The sequence below is a fragment of the Hermetia illucens genome, chromosome 3 (assembly GCF_905115235.1).
Source record: "Hermetia illucens chromosome 3, iHerIll2.2.curated.20191125, whole genome shotgun sequence".
Lineage (NCBI taxonomy): Eukaryota > Metazoa > Arthropoda > Insecta > Diptera > Stratiomyidae > Hermetia > Hermetia illucens.
Genome location: NC_051851.1, coordinates 17,053,262 through 17,072,888, shown reverse-complemented (window position 1 = coordinate 17,072,888; position 19,627 = coordinate 17,053,262). Strand labels below are relative to the sequence as shown.

The 19,627-nt window shown below is 43.5% G+C and overlaps 1 protein-coding gene across 3 annotated transcripts in view; it reads left to right on the top strand.

The window, feature by feature from the left end:
• LOC119651062 (protein pellino) overlaps positions 1–19,627 on the top strand; it is a 206,796-nt gene that overhangs the window by 166,398 nt on the left and 20,771 nt on the right. For all 3 annotated transcript variants that reach the window (XM_038054395.1, XM_038054396.1, XM_038054394.1), the window contains one exon: positions 2,657–2,888. In XM_038054395.1, the coding sequence (XP_037910323.1) occupies positions 2,657–2,888 (232 nt within the window). The remainder of the gene's footprint in view (positions 1–2,656; positions 2,889–19,627) is intronic.

Below are 19,627 nucleotides of genomic sequence, written 5' to 3'. Positions count from 1 at the left end.
TCATCAAGCTCTGTGACAGTACCTGTTTCTCTGTTCTTCAGTATTTTGTTCAAAATATAGGTGACCTTCTGATATTGCCTTTTGAGCAGGCCTCCACTTCTTCGTTGGAGTTCGACATTCTTGTCGATCCTTATTCCTTGGGGACTCTCAACGTCAATGACTTCGGTGTGAGAGTATTGTGGCTGGTACTCGATATGTTCAGTTCGACGAAAGTGATCCCAGGTCAGAAACGGAAACGGTTTGTCTTGTCTCCTCCCTCCGAAAGGTCCCAACTGGTGGTTCCAGCATAGAAGTACTACGGTGGGCATGCGCTTATTATCTTCAACGACCACTGGCCGCTACCCCCGTGCCTGGCATTAATACTTCATTTTTTTTATTTTCTGTTTAATAAAGTTCGTGTCCATGTCTTCGTTCAACGAGTAATCCAGCAAAAGGTCAACTCTGTCTAGCCCGGCCCGGAGGTCTTAATTAAAACTGACGGTGCCCAACTTCTTATAGTAGAGGCCAAGTTCGCCTTTGGAAGCGAAGCCCTCGGTGTGTATTGTTCCAATTTGGCTTAGAGTCCTGGCATCTTTTATATTGCAAGGAGGACGATCCCTGGCTGTTACTTCAGTTTATCCCTCGCCAGAATACTGCGATTTTCAGAATAGTCTCAAGAAGGCTGTATGGGAAACTAAGCGGAATTGCTACAACGGTTCAACAAAAAGCCCTTATTTTTTCCCAAAGTGATTGAAAAGCAACTGCTAGTGGTGTGTGGACGAATTGGAGATAATAAGGCCCTCGGATTGGATGGGATTCTGAGCAAAGCAGAGGGCTGCTAAATCAGGCACACATGGTTTATAAGCACATTACAACCGTGCATGATGGAAGAAGGGTTTCGTACCCAGTGAAAGAGACTGCTACCGAAACTCCAAAAACTACTTGCGCACTCACTTCATACTGCCTTATCTGTCTTCTAGATTCTATGATGAAAATGTTGGAGAGGGTTATATACAACAGGGTTATTTCTGTTTGTTAACCTAGCGAATCATCTATTTGAGCACCAGTATGCGTTTCGACGTCGTTCCAGTATGCGTCGCGTCAGCCCTTGGCAAATGCTGCGCGATTGTGGCGTTAAATGTCAGGAATGGCTGCATTTCAGCCAAATGGGGTTGGATTAAGGGCATCTTGGCTAAACTAAGTGTCCTTGGTTACTTAGCTCTGATAATTGAGCTTTACTTATATTGAGACTTCTTTGGTACGAAACGGATGATGGGTCAAAGGATAAAGTTGTGATGTTCCACAAGTGTATGTGTTGGGTCCCTGCGGCCCCTGGTAGTATGTACCATTACGGAAATGATTGGATCTCGTAGCGAATGAGGTGCAATGTCTCTACCAGAGAAGGGAGCTGTGCAGAGGATGGCAGCAACTGTGAAATGTTATGTTCCATTGTTCGATATTCGTGGATTAAAGAGAGAGGTCACCCCTTCGTCCATAAAAAAAGGTTGCTAGCTCGCAAATTTCTATCGCTTTCAGTCGAAGTGGGGGCAGTATCCTTTAGTTGTGGCACAGAGGTTGGATAGGCCTCGAAACTACTGGTTTGACTACTGAAAATGCAGTCAGAATAAACCAGTATCACTGTGTTAGGCAAGCTCTACTTAAGTACTGGCGGCCATACTTTAGAGGGTGAAAGACTTGTCTGCTGCTTTGATTTTGCTGGGTAGTCTCAGGGAAATTGAAAATTGGATTTCCGTGTCGTCTAGGCAAAAGATAACTCGTCAGATGCTGCTCCACCCTTACCCTTCGAGAAGCGTAATCGTAGCCAGATGTTATTTGGCTCCATGTCATGTCATGCCTTACCCGGAGCATATTTTTATTTCGAGACAAACTGTAGGACCATCACAATCCATATATTGGCCACAACGAACGCATTATTCGAATCGAATGGCCGAATCATTAGTGCGTTCCCCAAATACCCGTAGCAGAAGGACCATGACAAGCAAAAGTACACAAGGCGTGAATATATGGGGGCTACTAGTCGTATTTTGGTGCACGTGTGCTCGCATGTCATCACAATTCACGTTTACATTGTAATGCAATCTAAAGCTGGCTATATCCAAGGGGGAATATGTGGAGCCTATAAGATTTCGGTGTTATCGTTGATTAACAAAATAAGGGCCTGTGGCCGGCCGTATACGTCGCCAAGCATTCCAAATTAAACATGCTCTTCTATATAAATAGGTCTGGATGCTGCAAGTTTAGATATGATTTCAAGATTTTATTTTCCGAGCATAGATAGCTTTAAGATGTGACGATGACATGGAAAGGAAATTCCAGATTCACGGAGTTGTACGACTTTTAAATTTGATCTGAAAATTGTTAGAAAATTTTACAAGAAAGAAAAACTGAATCTTAATGAAAACCGACAGTTTTGAGTGGATACATATCGGTAGGCTTGATAAGATAAAGTCTTTCTGAAAAGATATTTATTTTTAGATAGAAAACGACATTTCTTGGTAATATTAAAGTGGGTGTGTTTCGATTATTTATCAGATTGCATGTCAATGCAGTCAGCATTCTCCAAATTATGTAAGATAGACCATATGACTGAATCAATATCTTTCAATTGCATTGCGATACGGAAATTAATCTAAATTACTTTCTTTTTCTCTTCCAGATACAATGGGTATTTACCACAGGGTGATCGTGGCCGTCGTCGTTCGAAATTTGTCCTTTACAAACGCACAGAATCGAACGGGGTTAAGAGATCTAAACACTACATTGTGCAGTCTCCACAGACATCAAAAGCTATCTTGGATGCAAATCAACACTCAATATCATACACATTGTCACGTAATCAGGCTGTTATTGTGGAATATAAGGAAGATTCAGAAACGGATATGTTTCAGGTAAGATTGATGACACCTAGATTCTTTAAATCATTTCTTTGAGGTCTGTTTGTCTTAATGTGATCAAGCAAATGACTAATTAACTGGCACTAGGATTTTAGATGCGTATCAAAAGTTTATCTAGCGCAGATATAAATTTCGGCATCTGCGATATGATCCTTTCTAGATATGACAAACGCCTACCCCGTGCTGAAACTATCACCTTTGACTCTTGTATCTCATTTAACATTGGTTGGCGTTAAGGACCTTAACTATTCAGCTACCAATTTAATTTTCGATAAATGTGGATCCTATAGCTTCGAATTTTCCGTTAATATTAAGGACAAGGACAGATTGGAATGAACTTCTTAATCAGGAAGAGTATGTCAGTATTTCTTTTGTGGTTCGTCACGTTAGACAATGATTTGAGAATCTTTTCACTCCTCGTGGGCCAAGCTTATGACCGACAGAAATAGTGAACTCGATCTGGATGAAGTTGACCTCGCTATCGAAATGGGACAAAGGCTAGTTAGTTAGTTTAAATTAGTGATGGGAGCCGTTGTTAGGCAAATGGAAAATGGCATGTTAAATTGCCTCCCACATGTTACGAACATCCTTCAGATTCAAAGAGTGCCCAGATTCTTTTTGAAGAAAACCTGAAAACCTTACTGAGGCATCTTAGTCTGAGCTCTGAGGAGGAGTTTATGGCCATCTCCTCCTCCGCACATTGGCAACAAATAGCCGAAACTACCACCCCATTTTTTTTCACCTGGTAGTTTAAAGAGTAGTCTCCCATTAAAAGCCCTTTTAGGGTTTTCATGTCCCACTTCTTAAGGGACAACAAAAATGCTGCTTGAGCGGTGCCCAGATCTTTCACAGGTTTTCATCTGCCAACAGGAGTTCAAATTTCTCCATTCGGCTGAGTGAATCCTTGTAATTTACCACTTCAGGGTAGACTTGACAATGAGTGTTCGAATACCAAATACTGACTCTGGCCCCACCATTCTAGATCTGAATCCTTGGCAACCAGGCCTGTCAGCCTCCTCATTACCAGCACCTATCTTCGCGCCAACGACTGCATTCGTGGTTATCTGTGCTCCGTTTCACCTAAAAATGAAAGCTTCAGTAATATTCAGTCATACAAGGTTTCCTGGTGTTAGTAAAGTTCATTTTCGGCGATCAGACGATGCACGCATACATCACAATACTCTTTATTATTATGGTATGGTGGTATTATAGGTCTTGCCTATCGTGGTTTTACAGCATCTGATTAATCTAAAAAATTTGTAATATTGTTCTTAGATATGGTACTTTAGCTTGGGGTTGAGATGAGCTGGATGTCCGGTCCTGATTAGGTAGTTAGCTGTTCAGTCTTCGTAGCGTTACGAGGCACCAACTGTGCCATACAGAAATTCATATGCTATATGCCCACAGACTTGCTGATAATTATAACGGCTAGATCGTCCGCAAAAGCTTGTGCGAAGACCTTTGTGGCTGTACCAATGAAAACGTTTTTTATGTTGTTATGAAGACTATTTGTCGATGCTTTATTTCCAAGGCCTCTGTTAACTGCGGTTAGTGCGACATACACTTCCCCTTTGTTGGTGTTTCTGAGGACTGTTTTAGGGATGATTTTACCTTTCACTCTCACCTGAATGTCAGAGAAGATTCGAGGTGGTGCTGTTTGAGCTCAATGCGTTATGTCAACGAGATCGCGATCCGAGTCTTTGGCCAAGATTTGTCGCAAAGCTGGGAACATTTCCGTTGAGTATGTTATGTTGGCTCGTTGTGTGTCCATCTTCATCCTCTCTTTTTCGAACAAAGTTGTTAGGCGATTTCGTTCCTTTGTACCTTGCATCTTCCTAATTAAGCTCTGGATTAGAGTTGCCCGAAATCCGACGACCGAAGGAACAGCGATGGGTAATCCTTTATCCCCACTATTAAGTAAAATTTTCATGGCGTCCTAGAAAAGAAAATGGAACAACAATGGACAATGGACCTCTGCAGAGGTGAGGTCCGTCATCAAGTGGGTACGGACTCAAGACTCCCAGCTTCCTCAACAATCTAATCCAGAGCTTAATTAGGAAGATGTAAGGTACGAAGGAACGAAATGGCCTAACAAGTTTGTTTGAACAAGAAAGGATGAAGATGGACACATACCTAGCCAAATTCACACAAAAGACCAGAAGAAGGAAGAAGAAAAAAGCGGCATCCGCAAGATGTTTTGTCAAGATTGCCCTTGTACATACGTAGGATAAACCGAACGGTCAGCCAACACTCGGGTCAAGGAACATTTGAAAAAAGCTGAGCTAATAAAGCGGGGTCAGAAAAACACATATCAATTCTGTAGTTACCCGGCATATTGTATAACATGACCATAGAATGGAGAGGGTAACGGTGCTAAAAAAGATGAAGTCTAACGTTTCCAGGTATTATGCTCCGTCGTGGGTACCAATCCACTCTGCTACGCCCTGGGATAGCTAATTTTATGTAATTTTTTAAAATTTATTTAATATCCATTCACTGCACACAAAACAGCCATAGGAAGGTGTCTATTACCAGAAGCCATAACAGAGGAAAGAGAACCCGTAATACATCCTGCCTGAATAGACCAATATTTGGATTTTCTTCCACTTTAGCATGTGTAGAATCCAACTGTCTAACAGTGGATCGATTCCAAGTTGCCTTACCGCGTTACAAATCGCCCCGAATGAGGCATAATTGAAGGCGTGTTCGATGGTATTATGGGCACGTAGTTGGGAGAATTCACTTGCCAAAATTGGTCTGAACATCGAAGTCGATGAGAAACGACCAAAAGGCCTGACGAAACAACGGTGACTTGATATGCTGGATAGTGACTTGAAAGCCGCGCAACTGCATCCCGATCTGGGAAGTGCACTTCAAGCAAATGGTTTGCCGTTTTCTCATTGCTTTCTGTGTGTAGTCCCTTTTATAAACGTCGCTAACCCGGCTGCTGGTTGTGTTCTTTGACAAGGATCCGCTCCAACTTTGAGATGATCTCAAGGGAGTTAGTCTGTCCGCAAAAGCGTCTCCGTGGTGATCGCTAAGCCGGTCTTATTCTCTTCTTTAGAACCTTTGGAATCTCTTTGTACTGACGCTAACGCTGAATCACACTTTAAAGCTTGGTTGAGGAGCACCCTTGTCGTTCTCCTTTATTCAGTTAAATCCGAGTTCCACCATGGTGTTTTACCCTTCTTTGGTGTCATAAGTGGATATGTTTCTTCGAAAGCTTCTCTCATGTTAGGTGTAATCACCTGGGTTATTTTCTCAATTCCGAAAATGCGTTGTCTCCTAGGTGCTGTAAATTGGTCATCACCCAAATTTATTATCTGTAGTCTGGCTTCTATCAGTCACTCTAATAGTTTCAATCCACTCGCGTTGATTCTGGAACTTCTCTTGCAGATATAGTGGGCGTTAACATCAATTCCGGCTGTTACTCTCACGCCTTTTCTTTTGTCATATTGGATAGCTCTAATGAGTGTTCCACTGAGAACTTAGTCCACGTTATAACGAAAATAAGCCGAGCATCACAGAATTTTCTCTTATCCGTATTGAATGTTTAGGGTTAGTTTGGCCCTTGTGGTTTCGCCACCACATAAGTCGTTAACAAAGAGATCCCGTAGTAGACTCGACAGCTCGTTTGTTCTCGAACTTTCTTAATATCTAGTTCAGGAACGCTGGCGGAGGTGTTGAGGTTACGTTAGACATTAAGTTGTTCCAGAACCTCAGCACCATTACGCTTCTCCTCTGGAAGGCAGAGAAATCACTTTATAAACGATGGCAGAGACGCTCTTTAGAGTTAGTCGCCCACCTTCCATCACATATCGTTGAAGGGAGCGCAGTACTGTTTGAGCTAATCGTTTGTGCTTTCCTTGGCAACGTTTGGTCGTAATATTTTACGGTATACACCTATCGACTGAAAGCGAAGCGATAATGCAGTTCTTACAGCTAGGAGGAGTTTCCTCCTAAGTTGTTCGCAATGCTCAGTATCGTAATTCGATAGATAGGTGTCGCTATACAAGACTCATCCATAGTGGGTAAGACCTTAGGTTCAGCAGGCGGCGCCGACTGGAGCCCGGGGTCAGGAGTGTTGACAGAAAGTTTGTTAACGACTGAGTCCCAATTGTGTTGGTTTTCAATTGAACGGGTGAAGAAGATCTTGGGAGAGCTCGTTTTTCGGTGACAAAGCTATTTGAATATGTTGTGATAGCAGCAACGGTGGATTGTTGTGTTCCAATGTCCGCGATTAGTGGATGAAAAAAAGGAAGTTGATCGAAGTCAGTGATATACCTGCGAATTACGCTTTCTGGCTCTGGTTAAGTTTGCCGAAATGTGTTGGAAACTCATGTACTTATATCTGCAACTAATCAAGCTCAGAATACGTTTGACTAAATTGGTGTATCTGTTCTGGCGTTTTATGAAGTGTGACTGAGGTCTAATCAGTAGAGCTCCCGAATCCACATATGTGGGACTCTTTGTTGCGTGTACGACGTACAGATCCCCTGTATTTCATGAATTTGCGATGATGGTGCAGGACAAAAAACTGTTCTACGCCTGTCAACGAGTGGCGCTGTTAGTGTGTCTTCCTGTATGTCGTACAGTTTCGACCGATGCTATGCAGGTATTGTTGGGTATTACTCCTCTTGATCTAGAGGTAGTCCAGCCTCGCCCCAACAGGATCAGGAGAAGAGCACCTTTGCTGCAAACAGATCTACAAACTATATTGACCAAGGGGGGGGGGGGATTATGCCAGCTTGCCATCAAAAAGTTCTTAGATGAGAGTGTTTCATCTAAGTGGTAGATTAGGTGGAACGAAAGCATTAAAGGTGGGGTCACATAAATGGACGGAAAATATGTGTGAAAGGAACCTTTGTCGGGCTCGAGATGGTCTTCCTCCGCACGGGGCTTGGTAGCTTGAATGAGTTTCTCTTGTAGCGGAACCTTGCCTCCAGTCAGGGTTGTGTTCTGTGTGGGGCACATTTAGGGAACTGGTCTCCTCTCTGACTCCAAAGCGCACAGTAAAATCCACAATCTGGACGGCATGGGTGTTCAGGTAGTCAACGTTATTTTTGATTTCAGCCAGTGCATTTATAGTAGTGATATCTGGCACCTTCCAGTGACGGAGGTACTTCCTCGACGTTACTTCATCTGCAGTATGGCGGGTGAATGGCCATATTGGTCGTGCTGGACAGGCACCAGTTTCATGTTTTTTGTGTTAGTGTTTTCCTGTTTGGTATTGTATTGTACGAGGAGCGATAGTTGACTGTTGAAAAGTTCCTCGCACGTCCTCATATATTCAAGAAGAGTGATCAAATTCGAGCCTGCAGGGGACTCATCCGGAGTAGCTCTTTCGACGAATCCTTATCAGAGATTATCTGATATCATGGGAATCGGGATGCCCTTCTGAGAGCATGTCCTCCAGGAGAGTTACAGACAGAACTGCTTGTGGGCTCTTGTGTGGAGTTGCGCTGTACAACTCGAAAGCCCTTATTCACTGGTGTCTCCATTCAGTATAAACCATTGCTCGGTGTCAGTTACGGAAGGGCGCCGATTGTAGTGTCCAAATCAATGGGTGTCCGAAGAGGACCGTGGGACTGTGCCAGGATCTTCCTTAAGACATGTGGTAAACGCTTTGGCAGAATTATTTAGCTGTGTCTTGATTACTGTCTTAAGAGCTATGTAGGGGATACTACCCAAGCTAGCCGCCTTATTTTCGGCTATTTGCTTTGCAGTTTCTGGGACCCTTCCTTCACTTACCATTGGAACTTCGACGGATCTACCTGGGATATGGAAAGCTCAGCGCCAATGACACAGGAGAGGGTTCATGATTTTATGTCTGTCGGCCTGCCTGTCACATCCAATTCACTCGGAAAAGGCTAGATCTATTATGAAATCCTTTTTATGCAAGGAGTTGCATGACTGCTGAGTTTTTGGGGGAAGCGGTTTTCAAAATTGTTCAAGAAAATGCGAGTGCAATTAACTTGCATCGGGTTTATTACTTCCATATTGAATTTCACTTTCCATTATTGCATTATTGGAGCATTTTCAATTCAATTTCATCCTGAATAGCTGACCCTGCTACTTTCTCACAAATTAAATTTAATCTTGTTCCCATTCCCTCCGCTTCCCAAGTCATTAAAAACTAGAAAGATCCCTGTTAGAAACACAAGCCTTGCACTTATTGGAATTTAGAGTATCCCTTCTAGGCCAACACTTGCTCTTCGAGGTCATTGCTTGCTCCTTAACCTTAGCTCCACTTCTCATTGTCCTATTAATATAATTAGTCTGAAAATATCGTTCCTTATGAAATTGTATGCGTTGCAGGTTCACTGCTTATGAATGTCCCCATTTTCGCTCCACCGTTCGTCTCTTCGTCCTTCTAATTAATGACAATCTGCTCTAGGCCATTAGGACATGCCAGAACTACCATTAGTGGATGTATGGCATAACATACTAACCTGGTGGGCTCCTAAAAGCTTGGAAACAATGGAAATCGATTTTTGCTAAATTGCATACAACGCAAGGTACATGCCGGGGGGGAGCTTGTATGTTTGAGTGTTTGAAACGTTGGGTATTCGTGATAGTTGGATATGTACGTACATAATGTGGGGATAAAACTGTTCTTACTCCACATTATATATTTGTCAGTTTTTCGAAGGGAGCATATTGATTTCAGCTCTAGGCTCGGAGAACACCTCTTCCTGTGCTGCTTTTCTCTGTTTTCTCTGTCAGTGAATGGCTTCGACGGAATCACCCCCTGCTCGGCAAGAAAATGTCAAAGAATTCCCAGAAAAATTCTGAATGGATAAATGCGAAGGAAAACCGATATCGATTCGATATTTCGTCGCATATTCACTTTCCATCGGAATTTCGTCCTGCCGCCGCCCACCAATTGAAACCCAACCCCGCAGCGGCAGGCGACCTTAATACCAAATTCTCCGCATCGGAGCTATCATAGCCGATATAGGTTATAGAGCAACGGCACTTTCACTTGCAAGTATCCTTTGAAGTTCACTCAATATGTGGCTGTTCATTTGGCACAATATCGACTTTTCGGTACTTTTTATTTTCACCGGAATTCATTCCACTTTAGCGCCATCAACGCCTCGTTTAGTATCGGATTTTCGTCAGTTCATTTGGGTGCCAAGGCTCTCTCTGCTTTCATCACGCTATTTTCGACATTAATTCGCGCTCGGATGATGCTCGTTTGATATCCTGTCGTTCTCGTTTCGCACGGTTACGACCTTTATGATTGATTTTACTGCTCTGAAATTCGAGAGTGCAGTATGTCGTTGCTTTGGGAGATAGGAACTCTCTTGTGACTGAAGGATTCATACCGATTTCCTGAATGCCTATGTACTTACGCAATGATGATTTGGAAAGCGTGGTCATAAAGCAAAATGTAGTCCATATACGTTGGCAGGATTAAATTTCAGTTCGGGTATTGAAATGGGATCCTTTTTGGAGGATCCACATAAATAAGGCGATAAGTAGGTAATTAAATATGCAAGTTATGGGGGTAATTTTGGTGGCGTTAATATTGCTTTTATGGAAATGCCATGATAAATTTCCCTTTGCGGTCTAATAAAGGGATTTGCTGGAAGTTCTTCCTGAAATGTCGAAGAAGGCCAGCATGGATCAAAGTACACATAAAATGGGAAACCATGTTATGAAACTGATATTTCTGCATTAAATTGAAAGCAGTTCATGGACTGGTCGTCCACCAGGGAAGTTGTAAATTTAAGATATGAAGCGTTTGGTTTTTATCTGACCATTTGTAAATCGGGAACTTTGGTCGAGGCTAGCAGAACATGAGGAAGGACTGTCGAAACTGTCAAAAAACAACTGGTTCATTTATGAGGCCAATTTTTCACCCTAAAACGATTTCGACTTTCCATTGATTTCCACAAATGAACAGTTGCTTATGAATATTGCAATTCCCAGGTCTTGTTGTCTTAACCTCTGTCTTATGAATTTTGGCCTAATGAACGTGTAGGGAAGGCCTCTGAGCTGCTGACAGTGAATAAGGGGGGAGGGGGGATGTCAAATTTTTTGTTCAATCATATATAGTGTTGTGGGGTATCAAATGAAAGGCCCCGGTTAGTATTTTCCGAAACTGATGTTATTTTTGATTTAAATTGCAAATTGGGCGAATAAGGAGCCAAATATGCGATCTTAAAGTGAGAAAGGACTCATTTTCGGAAACTACCCAACCGAAAAATTTGAAAAAATCAGGTAACACGTCTATACGAAATCTAGGCCTCAAAATATTTCCCATTCCCAGATCTGCCCAAATAAACTTACTAATAGTATATTACTAACTTTTTGAAGTTGCCTAGAAACCCTCCTTAAGTTCATCCCAGGAGTACCAAAGACAGTATATAGGACAGCATCGCGTATCATACTGCCAAGTTGCATGGAAATCCGGCTATTATTTTCAAAGTTATAGCAATTCCAGCTTATCAATTTCACGTGAATTTACTGCATCTTAAGCCATTCGAATGAGTTGCTGACGCCATAGCTAATGAGGATAATTGACATTCCAGTGAAATATTAAAATTTCATTCACGATTCTTAGGGCTGGAGAGAATCTACTTCCCTTCCCTAAGAATGGGTTCAATGTCTGTCCGTCTGTCCGTTTCTTTTTTTTGGTGATGGAAGGTGGAAAGCTTCAAAAGCTACCACGGGCTCCTGCCACTCGGTGATGTGAAACTCTTACCCACTAAAATTACCCCCTTCTCCTTCCATTCTCCACGCGGACTCCCATATGATATTACGTCGCGTCTCTGGATAAGAATCTATCCTGTGCTAGTGTTAATTCTCGCGTTTCTTCTTCAATTTTTCCGACTGATTTTTTCCTGCCTAAGCTTCTTATGGATGGCTGCCATCACCCTTTCGACTTCGGTCCATATTCCCTTTAATTTCAACATATGTTTCACTACATTTTGGGATGTACTCCCTGGCTGTGCCCACCGGTTGTAGCTTGGGCAATGAAATGAAATGAATTCTGCACCCTATGCAGTATTCGGCCACTTTGTTCAATGCAGCGAATTATCATGCCCAAATCGAAAGAGATATGCCTCTGCGTCCTTTCTAGAACTGGGTTAGGTCGAAACCTACCTTGCCGTGGAGTCGCTCGATGCATTTCCGTATATCCCACATGATTCTGTGGGTCTACCGGCCCTTTTCTGACTCGTCCCATTTCGCTGCCATTTCGCTGCCATTTCGCTGCCGTTTCGCGATGGTTTCACTTCGTGCGAACTACTGCCGACGAGCAGCAGATTCTCCGGCGAGTTCGCTCGTAAAGTCGTTGTTTTCCTTCTTTCTCCAGAATCTCAATGGGGGTCATTCCTGCTATCTGCAGGCTGCTTCGTCGGGTATTGTTCTGCAAATGCAACTCAGTTGCGTGATACGCAGTTCCATTCTCTTTCAGTGCATCTGCCCACATTGGGGCCGCATGCAGTAGGATCGAACTGATCACCCTCGAAATAAGGAGTCGATGGCTCGGCCTTGGGCCACCTATAATATATTTGATAGCATTCTCGCAATCAGTGCTCCGATGTTATATGCCTTGGTTGCGCATACTCCATATGTGATTTGAAGTTTATCCTCTGGTCCACCACCGTCAATACTGCTCCCTCAAGCTGCTGCTTCATCGAGCACCAGCGTAGCCTCAGCTCCTGGCTCTACTTATACCCTGCCGGCGACTGCGGCCAACAATATTGGCGCCATACCTAAGTCGTCCCGGTCGACTAATTCTCTGCCTCTACTTGCCGCGCACTGTTACACTGCGTCTATAAACGATTGTATCAGCACGGCGATGCCAACTAGCCAACTAAAAAATCGTCCTCAATCCGAGGGACATGTTCTCTACTCAGCATCGGCTGGGCTATGCCCTTCTGAGGATTGTCCTACTGTCGCTGCATTTACACCACCACACGCTTCCTCCTGTGCATCATCGACGCCCACCACCGCTGAATCGCAGGCCCTTCCGACCTCATGCCACCCGAGCGGGCCCCAATTGAACGTCGCCTCGCCGCCGAAACAACTGTTCGTACCGAGGCTAGCGTCCTCCATCAAGTCCGACGAAATTCTGGCTTATATCAGAAGCAAAGCCAACTCAACTTTGTCACCTCTCGCCTCCCCTGACCGAGTGATAGCTTCCTTCAAAGTGACATATCCCCACTACTTCGATGCTATCGTCCTTTTGGCCACAAGTGGTCATCGTCAAGCCTTATTACAGAACTAAGCTTTGTGAAAATTTTCGGCCTGCTCGCCTGCCTCGCCGCTCTTAAATGATTCCGCCAACTTTACACTCTTTTATCAAAATGTAAGGGATCTAAGGACCAAGCTGTCGGATTTCAAACTGCCTTAGCATTCCAACATTACGGCATCTGCATTTCTGCGCTGCGTTTGGCAAGACAATCGGCGGAGGTGTCCTAATAGCTGTTAAGTTCCTTCTCCGTGTCGAAATCGTCTTTTCCTCTTCCTCCTCCTAAGATTCTGTCACCCTACGAGTCATTCCGCCAAACGTATGCCCGTTTATCATATCGTGTGTATATTTTTTCGACAGATTATTAGAGGTCCTAATGGTTTTGTTTGCCTGACTTCCTTTCATTTTCTGTGGCGACTTTAATCTCCACTCACCCTTCCTCTACCCACTTTCATGTACACCTGTGGCGCCCTCCAATTTAACCTTTCTAGAAACCACTTGACCGAACTTTTGACGCCCATCATCCTGCTCTCGAGTTCGATGCTCAGATAACCGGACTCCACTCTCCTGTCGCTCACAAGCCTTCCAAGTTCAACTTTCATAAGGCGAGCTTCGAAGGTCTGAACTCAGCCCTGGCGGCAATCAACTGGGTTCCTCTCTTCTCTCCATTGACTTGTAACCAAGCACTCAACATTTTTATATCATTTTATCTGATCTTCTTAATTGTTACGTCCCCTTCTCTCCTAAGTGCTTACGCTCTTACCTTGTCTGGTTGACCACTGAAGTCTACAAAAAACTACGTCAAAAACACACAGCGAGGAATTAGTTCCTGTCTTCTAGAACTTATGCTGACTTAGTTTTTTTTTTCAGATCTCTACGTTCCTCGGTCAAATCATTAATATGCAAACCCAGAAGCGAATATTTGGCCAGTGTTGAAGACTCACTAAAGCGCGGAAACCTCAAACCTTTCTGGTCTCACATTCGCAACACCCGCTGTCCTGCCCAGCTTCCCCCTCCGCCCATTAAATTTTCTGGCTTGTCAGTTGTTTTACTCTGTCGCCACTTTTCCTCAGTCTATGTTCCCCTCCTTCCTCCGAATCTCTCCCGATAGTGGATGTAGCTTACCCCAAATCCCCTACCATTCCCCTTCTTACGCCTATCCTTGTCGGGTACCTCATTGGCAAACTTGATGCCAATGTATGGTTTCGCTTAATTCTGCTAGTTCGTTTTTGGCGCCCTCAAAGTTAGTTATGCTCGATGAAACGTTTTAGCACTTTGATGAAGGCTTCTCTCGTTAGATTCGTCACTAGTTCTAGGTGAACCACTTTAGTTGCAAAGCAACAAAAAACGGCAAGATACACCTCTTGTGGGCGGTTGCCTCTGCTCTTAAAGTGGGTCCATAGAGAGCCGGCGAAGTCGGTACCAGTATTCGTGAATGGTCGGGCTGGTTGCATTTGGTGAGCAGGTAGGTTTCCCATAAGTTGTGTCATGAGTTTTGGTTTTGCCTCTGCGCATCTCACACAGCTCTGCATTCCTGAATTCCGCTAACCTTGCCGCACACAGTTCCAATCTTCGTAGGGTTACTGTTTTCAATGGTGCCACCTTCGACTTGCATATAAAAGACGAACCCTGCGCACTCCATCAGAATGAATAGCAAATATACTAAGATACGAACAGTAAAGTTCGAAGTATGGCGGGTGTATCAAAACCGCTTCGTGTAACCACTCCTCTTTGTTCCTGTCACACGGAACATCCAACGTCCAGCGCCCTACACACTGCTTTATGCAGATGATGTTTTCCTAGCATCTAATAGCAAAAATGATCTCGAGCAACTTATCTAAAAATGGAATGTTCGCCTGATCTGTCCAGAACTGAGTGATTTAAATACCTCGGATCAACGCTATCAGCCAATGGAGAACTGCGTTATGAAATTGCTTCACGCATTAAGGCAACGTGGATGAAGTGGTGTTCTACAACTGCTGTTCCCTGTGATCAACGTATCAACGAACGTCTTAAATCTAAAATTTACCACAATGTCGTCCGTCCTGTCGCCCTCGGTTCTGACTGTTGGCCAACTATAAAAGACAATGAACAGCGTCTTGCGGTAATGGAAACGAAGATGTTGAGTTGGACTAGTGGCGTGACACGTTTTGATCACATCCGAAATGAGGATATTCGCGATCGTTATGGACTTGCACCGATCGTGGGAAAAGTCGCGAGAGAGGCGTCTTCGATGGTATTCTCTTGCCAAAATTGGTCTGAACATCGAATTCGATGGTAAGCAACCAAAAGACAGGCCGAAGCAACGATGGCTTGATACGCTGGATGGGGATTTAAAAGCCTCGAGATTGCACCCAGATCAGACATTCGATAGAGCCAAATGGCGAAACCGATCACGACGAGCCGACCTCGCTTGTGAACGGGGCAAAGGCTGAAGAAAAAGAAAGCAGAAGAAGAGGCAGAGGTAAGGCAAAGTCTGATGAGTTGCCTCTGTCCTTGACGAACCCGTCGACTCTTCTCTTAGAAACTGCGTAATGTCCGTTGACAAAAAAAGTGGGGGACCGGTTCTTTCCAGATTCGGCATCAAGTGGATGCGTTTTTACTCATTTGGTGGACCTTGTGTGTATCTTTAGATTGGCACTGAAGAAAGGAGCAAATAGTTCCCAAGCCAACCGTGGAATGATCTTTTTCTAAGCGGACCTAATGCTTGTTTTAGGTTGACTGTCATGCTTGAACCTTTTGGTCCTGCCTTTTTTGTGGGTTGTTCATTGTACTAATGAGCTTCGTTATTTTCTCTTTTCTGCCTTCTTCAAGAAAGTCGGAAGCCTGGTTGGACGGTAGAGCTATTCGGCTCATCTTTTCAGCATTATGTTACGGTCTCTATGGTCTGCCTGGAGAAGGCTTTGATGGTGGGCTGTATTCTCTGTTTTGTGGTAAGAAATCTCTTCAGTTTGAGGAGAAGGGGAGGGATGAAGAATAAGGTTTTCTACGTGTGGTGTCCTTTTGGAGTTCGGGTAGCTTGTCGTACTTCTGACTCTGGTTGAAAAATACGAAAATGATGAATATCAACAATTAAATAAAAATTATTTTTCCAATTACAGTTTCCAATTTTCAATCACATCAATTAAATCAATTCCCATGTGTCGCTTCAATACGCAATTGTTTCTGTTTATTCAATTTATTTACACACTAATATCAACATGGCATGATTCAATCAATCAATTCAATCGATTTCCGCCCGCACGTTTTTTATGTCCTTTCTCTGCATATTGTCACGATTTCAATTTATATCTGAGGAATATAAATATTAAATTATTTCCCAAATAAAGATTGAAATGAAAAAAAGTACATAATTTTTCATGTTGTACTAAAAAAGAGCAATTGCACACACAAGCGATAAGGGCAATATGGCGGTCATTATTCAGGTCGGATTTTATCATACTAAACAATCACAGAGAGTATCTAGAATCCACGAGTTTATTACACACGCATGCAGTTTCTGAATATCTGGGTTTGCGCTTAGATATAGGAAAGAGTGTGCGCTTGATTGCATAATCTATTCTGAGCATAAACAGGATTAGAGCTTGGGCCTTATCTTTATTGTACATAAAATATTTGACTGTAAAGTAAATAAAGGTATGGGACTAGGGCGTGCTTATCTTGTTCAGGTTTAGGTGCACCACAACTTATGACTCGTATCTTCGACATCTCTTTCGGATTCATGTGCAGACTGAGGGTATTACCGTCCAGATGGTCTTCAGAATTGATAGCAGAAGATCCTCGTGCTATGCCGCGATAAGACCACTCCTTTTCCATTTTTAAATCAATACCACTTCAAGACAAACTGCAACCACTTCCCATCCAATCACGCCTAGCTCACCGCTAAATTTTGCAATGCCATTCACGATAGTGTTACATATGAGTCGATGGCTTCCATAGGTTTTCCATTGCTCCATAGACCTCAGCCTGGCATATTCATTTCACGGAAGTCGCCGAACGAAACGATGAATGGCCCACATAAATTTATGTACTAAACACGATACGTGCCGAGACCACAGTAATTGCAGTTTTTGGTTCATGAAAGGGCAATAAATACTGAAAGTAAAAAAGGAGTTGCACCAGCTCGTATTGGGGTTCGAGATGAAATCGATACCATTGCACATTAACCAATTCATTGCAGCGCGAAAAGAAGTAAATTGGAAGACCAGAGGAAGAGGTTCTTTGAACATGTCGGGTAGGAAATACAAGTTTATAGCAAAATAAAAGGAAAAAGGATTATTGCCATTTCATTATCGACCCACGGTTGATTTGTTTACTTGAAACTTGAGGAGAATAACTTGGATGTATCTGAGAACTGTTTTATTGAATTGCTAGGACTTACCAGAAAGCGTTATTTTGGAAGCAAATGAAAACTTAACCAGATTAAATTTACCTTCGCCGATCTCCTTACATGTTTTCATAATATGGGGAATGCAGCGAGTGGCACCATTTTCTGTTGAGGTTTAAGGGGGACTCCTCATACGCGTGTATCTTTTTACAGAATATGATCGTGTGGGATGTCAAATGAAAAGGCTTAATTAGTACTTTTCGAAACTGATGACATTTTTGATACCGGGTGAAATACAGGGGAGTGGGGGCTCAAAATGTGTGCCCAAAAAGTGAAACAGGTCTCATTCTCAGAACCTATCCAACCGAAAAATCTGAAAAAAATCGCAATGGTCCAATCCATACGAAATCTAATCCTCGAAATACATCCCATTTCGGCATCTGATTGAATAAAGTTAATAATAGTATACCCACCATATTTTAGAAATTTCCCCGAAAACCCCCCTTAGGTTCATGGTAGAAGTACAAAATGTGGTAAGATATAGTAAGTAATAATACAGTGCATAATCTTGAAAACTCGAAACAATGCAGGAAATGCAGAGCGGAGGACCATATGAGCAAGAACCGTGCATTGATCCAAATTGCTTGCTGTGCAAAGGAGTGGGGGCTATGGAACATCGGCGTAGAGCAGGTAGCAGATGCCTAGTTTACAGGAGATCCCTAGCGCAAATGGCAGATGTGGTTGTACAATTGAACTTCAATCACTGCTAGGCGGCACAGAACTTACTTTGGCAAACCATCAACGAGAAAGATATCGTCATGATCATAATTATTGAGCCATATCGAAATCAGGATGATGACATTTCGGTCAGTGCTAGCGGCTTGCGGAGAAAAAGTCTTCCACTTCCTTTCAAAGTGGGCCACTCGGAGGAGCAAAAAAAAATTGCTTTATGCAATTGTTCGACCATGCCGATATTCTTGGGGTGGTGCCTATAGGATGGTAATGTAAGAAGATGTTTTTCTGTTTCCTTCAGTTCAACGAGTGGATGATACCTTCAGTAATTGCGAAAAATATGCTGTAGGATTGGTGACAACAAGGTTTCAGGTTTGGAGAGTAGCGCAGGGCTTTGAAGTTGGCAGTGAGGACTAGGTCTGAACCTTTCGCTAACACTTTTGAGGCGTGGCTAAAGGAAGGAATATCCCCCGCTCAGTGGAAAAAGCAAAAGTTGGTGTTGCTTTCCAAATCCAACAAACCACTTCTCACATTGCCCAGTCTGTCTGTTGGATACAACGGGAAAAATGATGAAGGGAGTTACCTACAACAGACTGGTACCCATCGTTGAAGGCAGCAGTAGCTTGTCGGAGGGCCAGCATGGGTTTCGCGGCCTCGCGTCACGGTGTCTATAATAAGCGTGTTTGTCAATCTGGCAAAAGATGCCCTGAATTCTGGCGCCTGCTATGCCGTGTAGCAATGTGGATATCAAAAATGTATTCATCTTCGCTAATTGGAACCAAATTAAAGGGGCTAAAAAGTGTCCCTGGATATTTGACGAGTCTGGTCAAAGAATACTTTTCAGAGAGGACTCTTTGATGTGGGACGGATGAAGCAAAGCTCGCTGCTGGCAGAATCTGGTTGACGAGATGAATGGGGATCCGTGGGGACTCGGTTACAAACTGGTGACCCGACAAATCGGGGATCTGCGGAAACCCTGTTCATTTAAGGCCGAGCAGAAAGACCGCATTGTAAGGGCACTATTCCCTGCGCACCCCGTATGGGATGATGACGTCGGCGTGGAGTGCGTAGAGGGTTGTCCACTTTTCTCTATACAAGTGTTGGAACAGGCAGTCCTCTCTATGAAAAGCAAGAAGGCGCCAGGATCCGATCGTATTCCAGCAGAAGTATACAAACTGGTGTTCCAACCCTGGCCAGACCTAGTGCTCGTTGGAGGTGGCGAGGTTTGCGCTGATCCACAAAGGGAAAGGCGACCTTGAGTTGCCGTCATATCGCCTGCCTATGTATGCGTAGCACTGCTGGAAAGTGCTCGAAAAGCTCATCAGAAGTAGATTCGCTGAAACGATACGGGCTACCGGAGATTTAGCCCCCCTGCAGTTTGGTTTTAGAGCAGCAGGTTGATCCATAGTTGATGCTGTCATTCAGGTCGTGGATGCTGTTCGGCGAGCCGAGGTACATAGCCGCCGA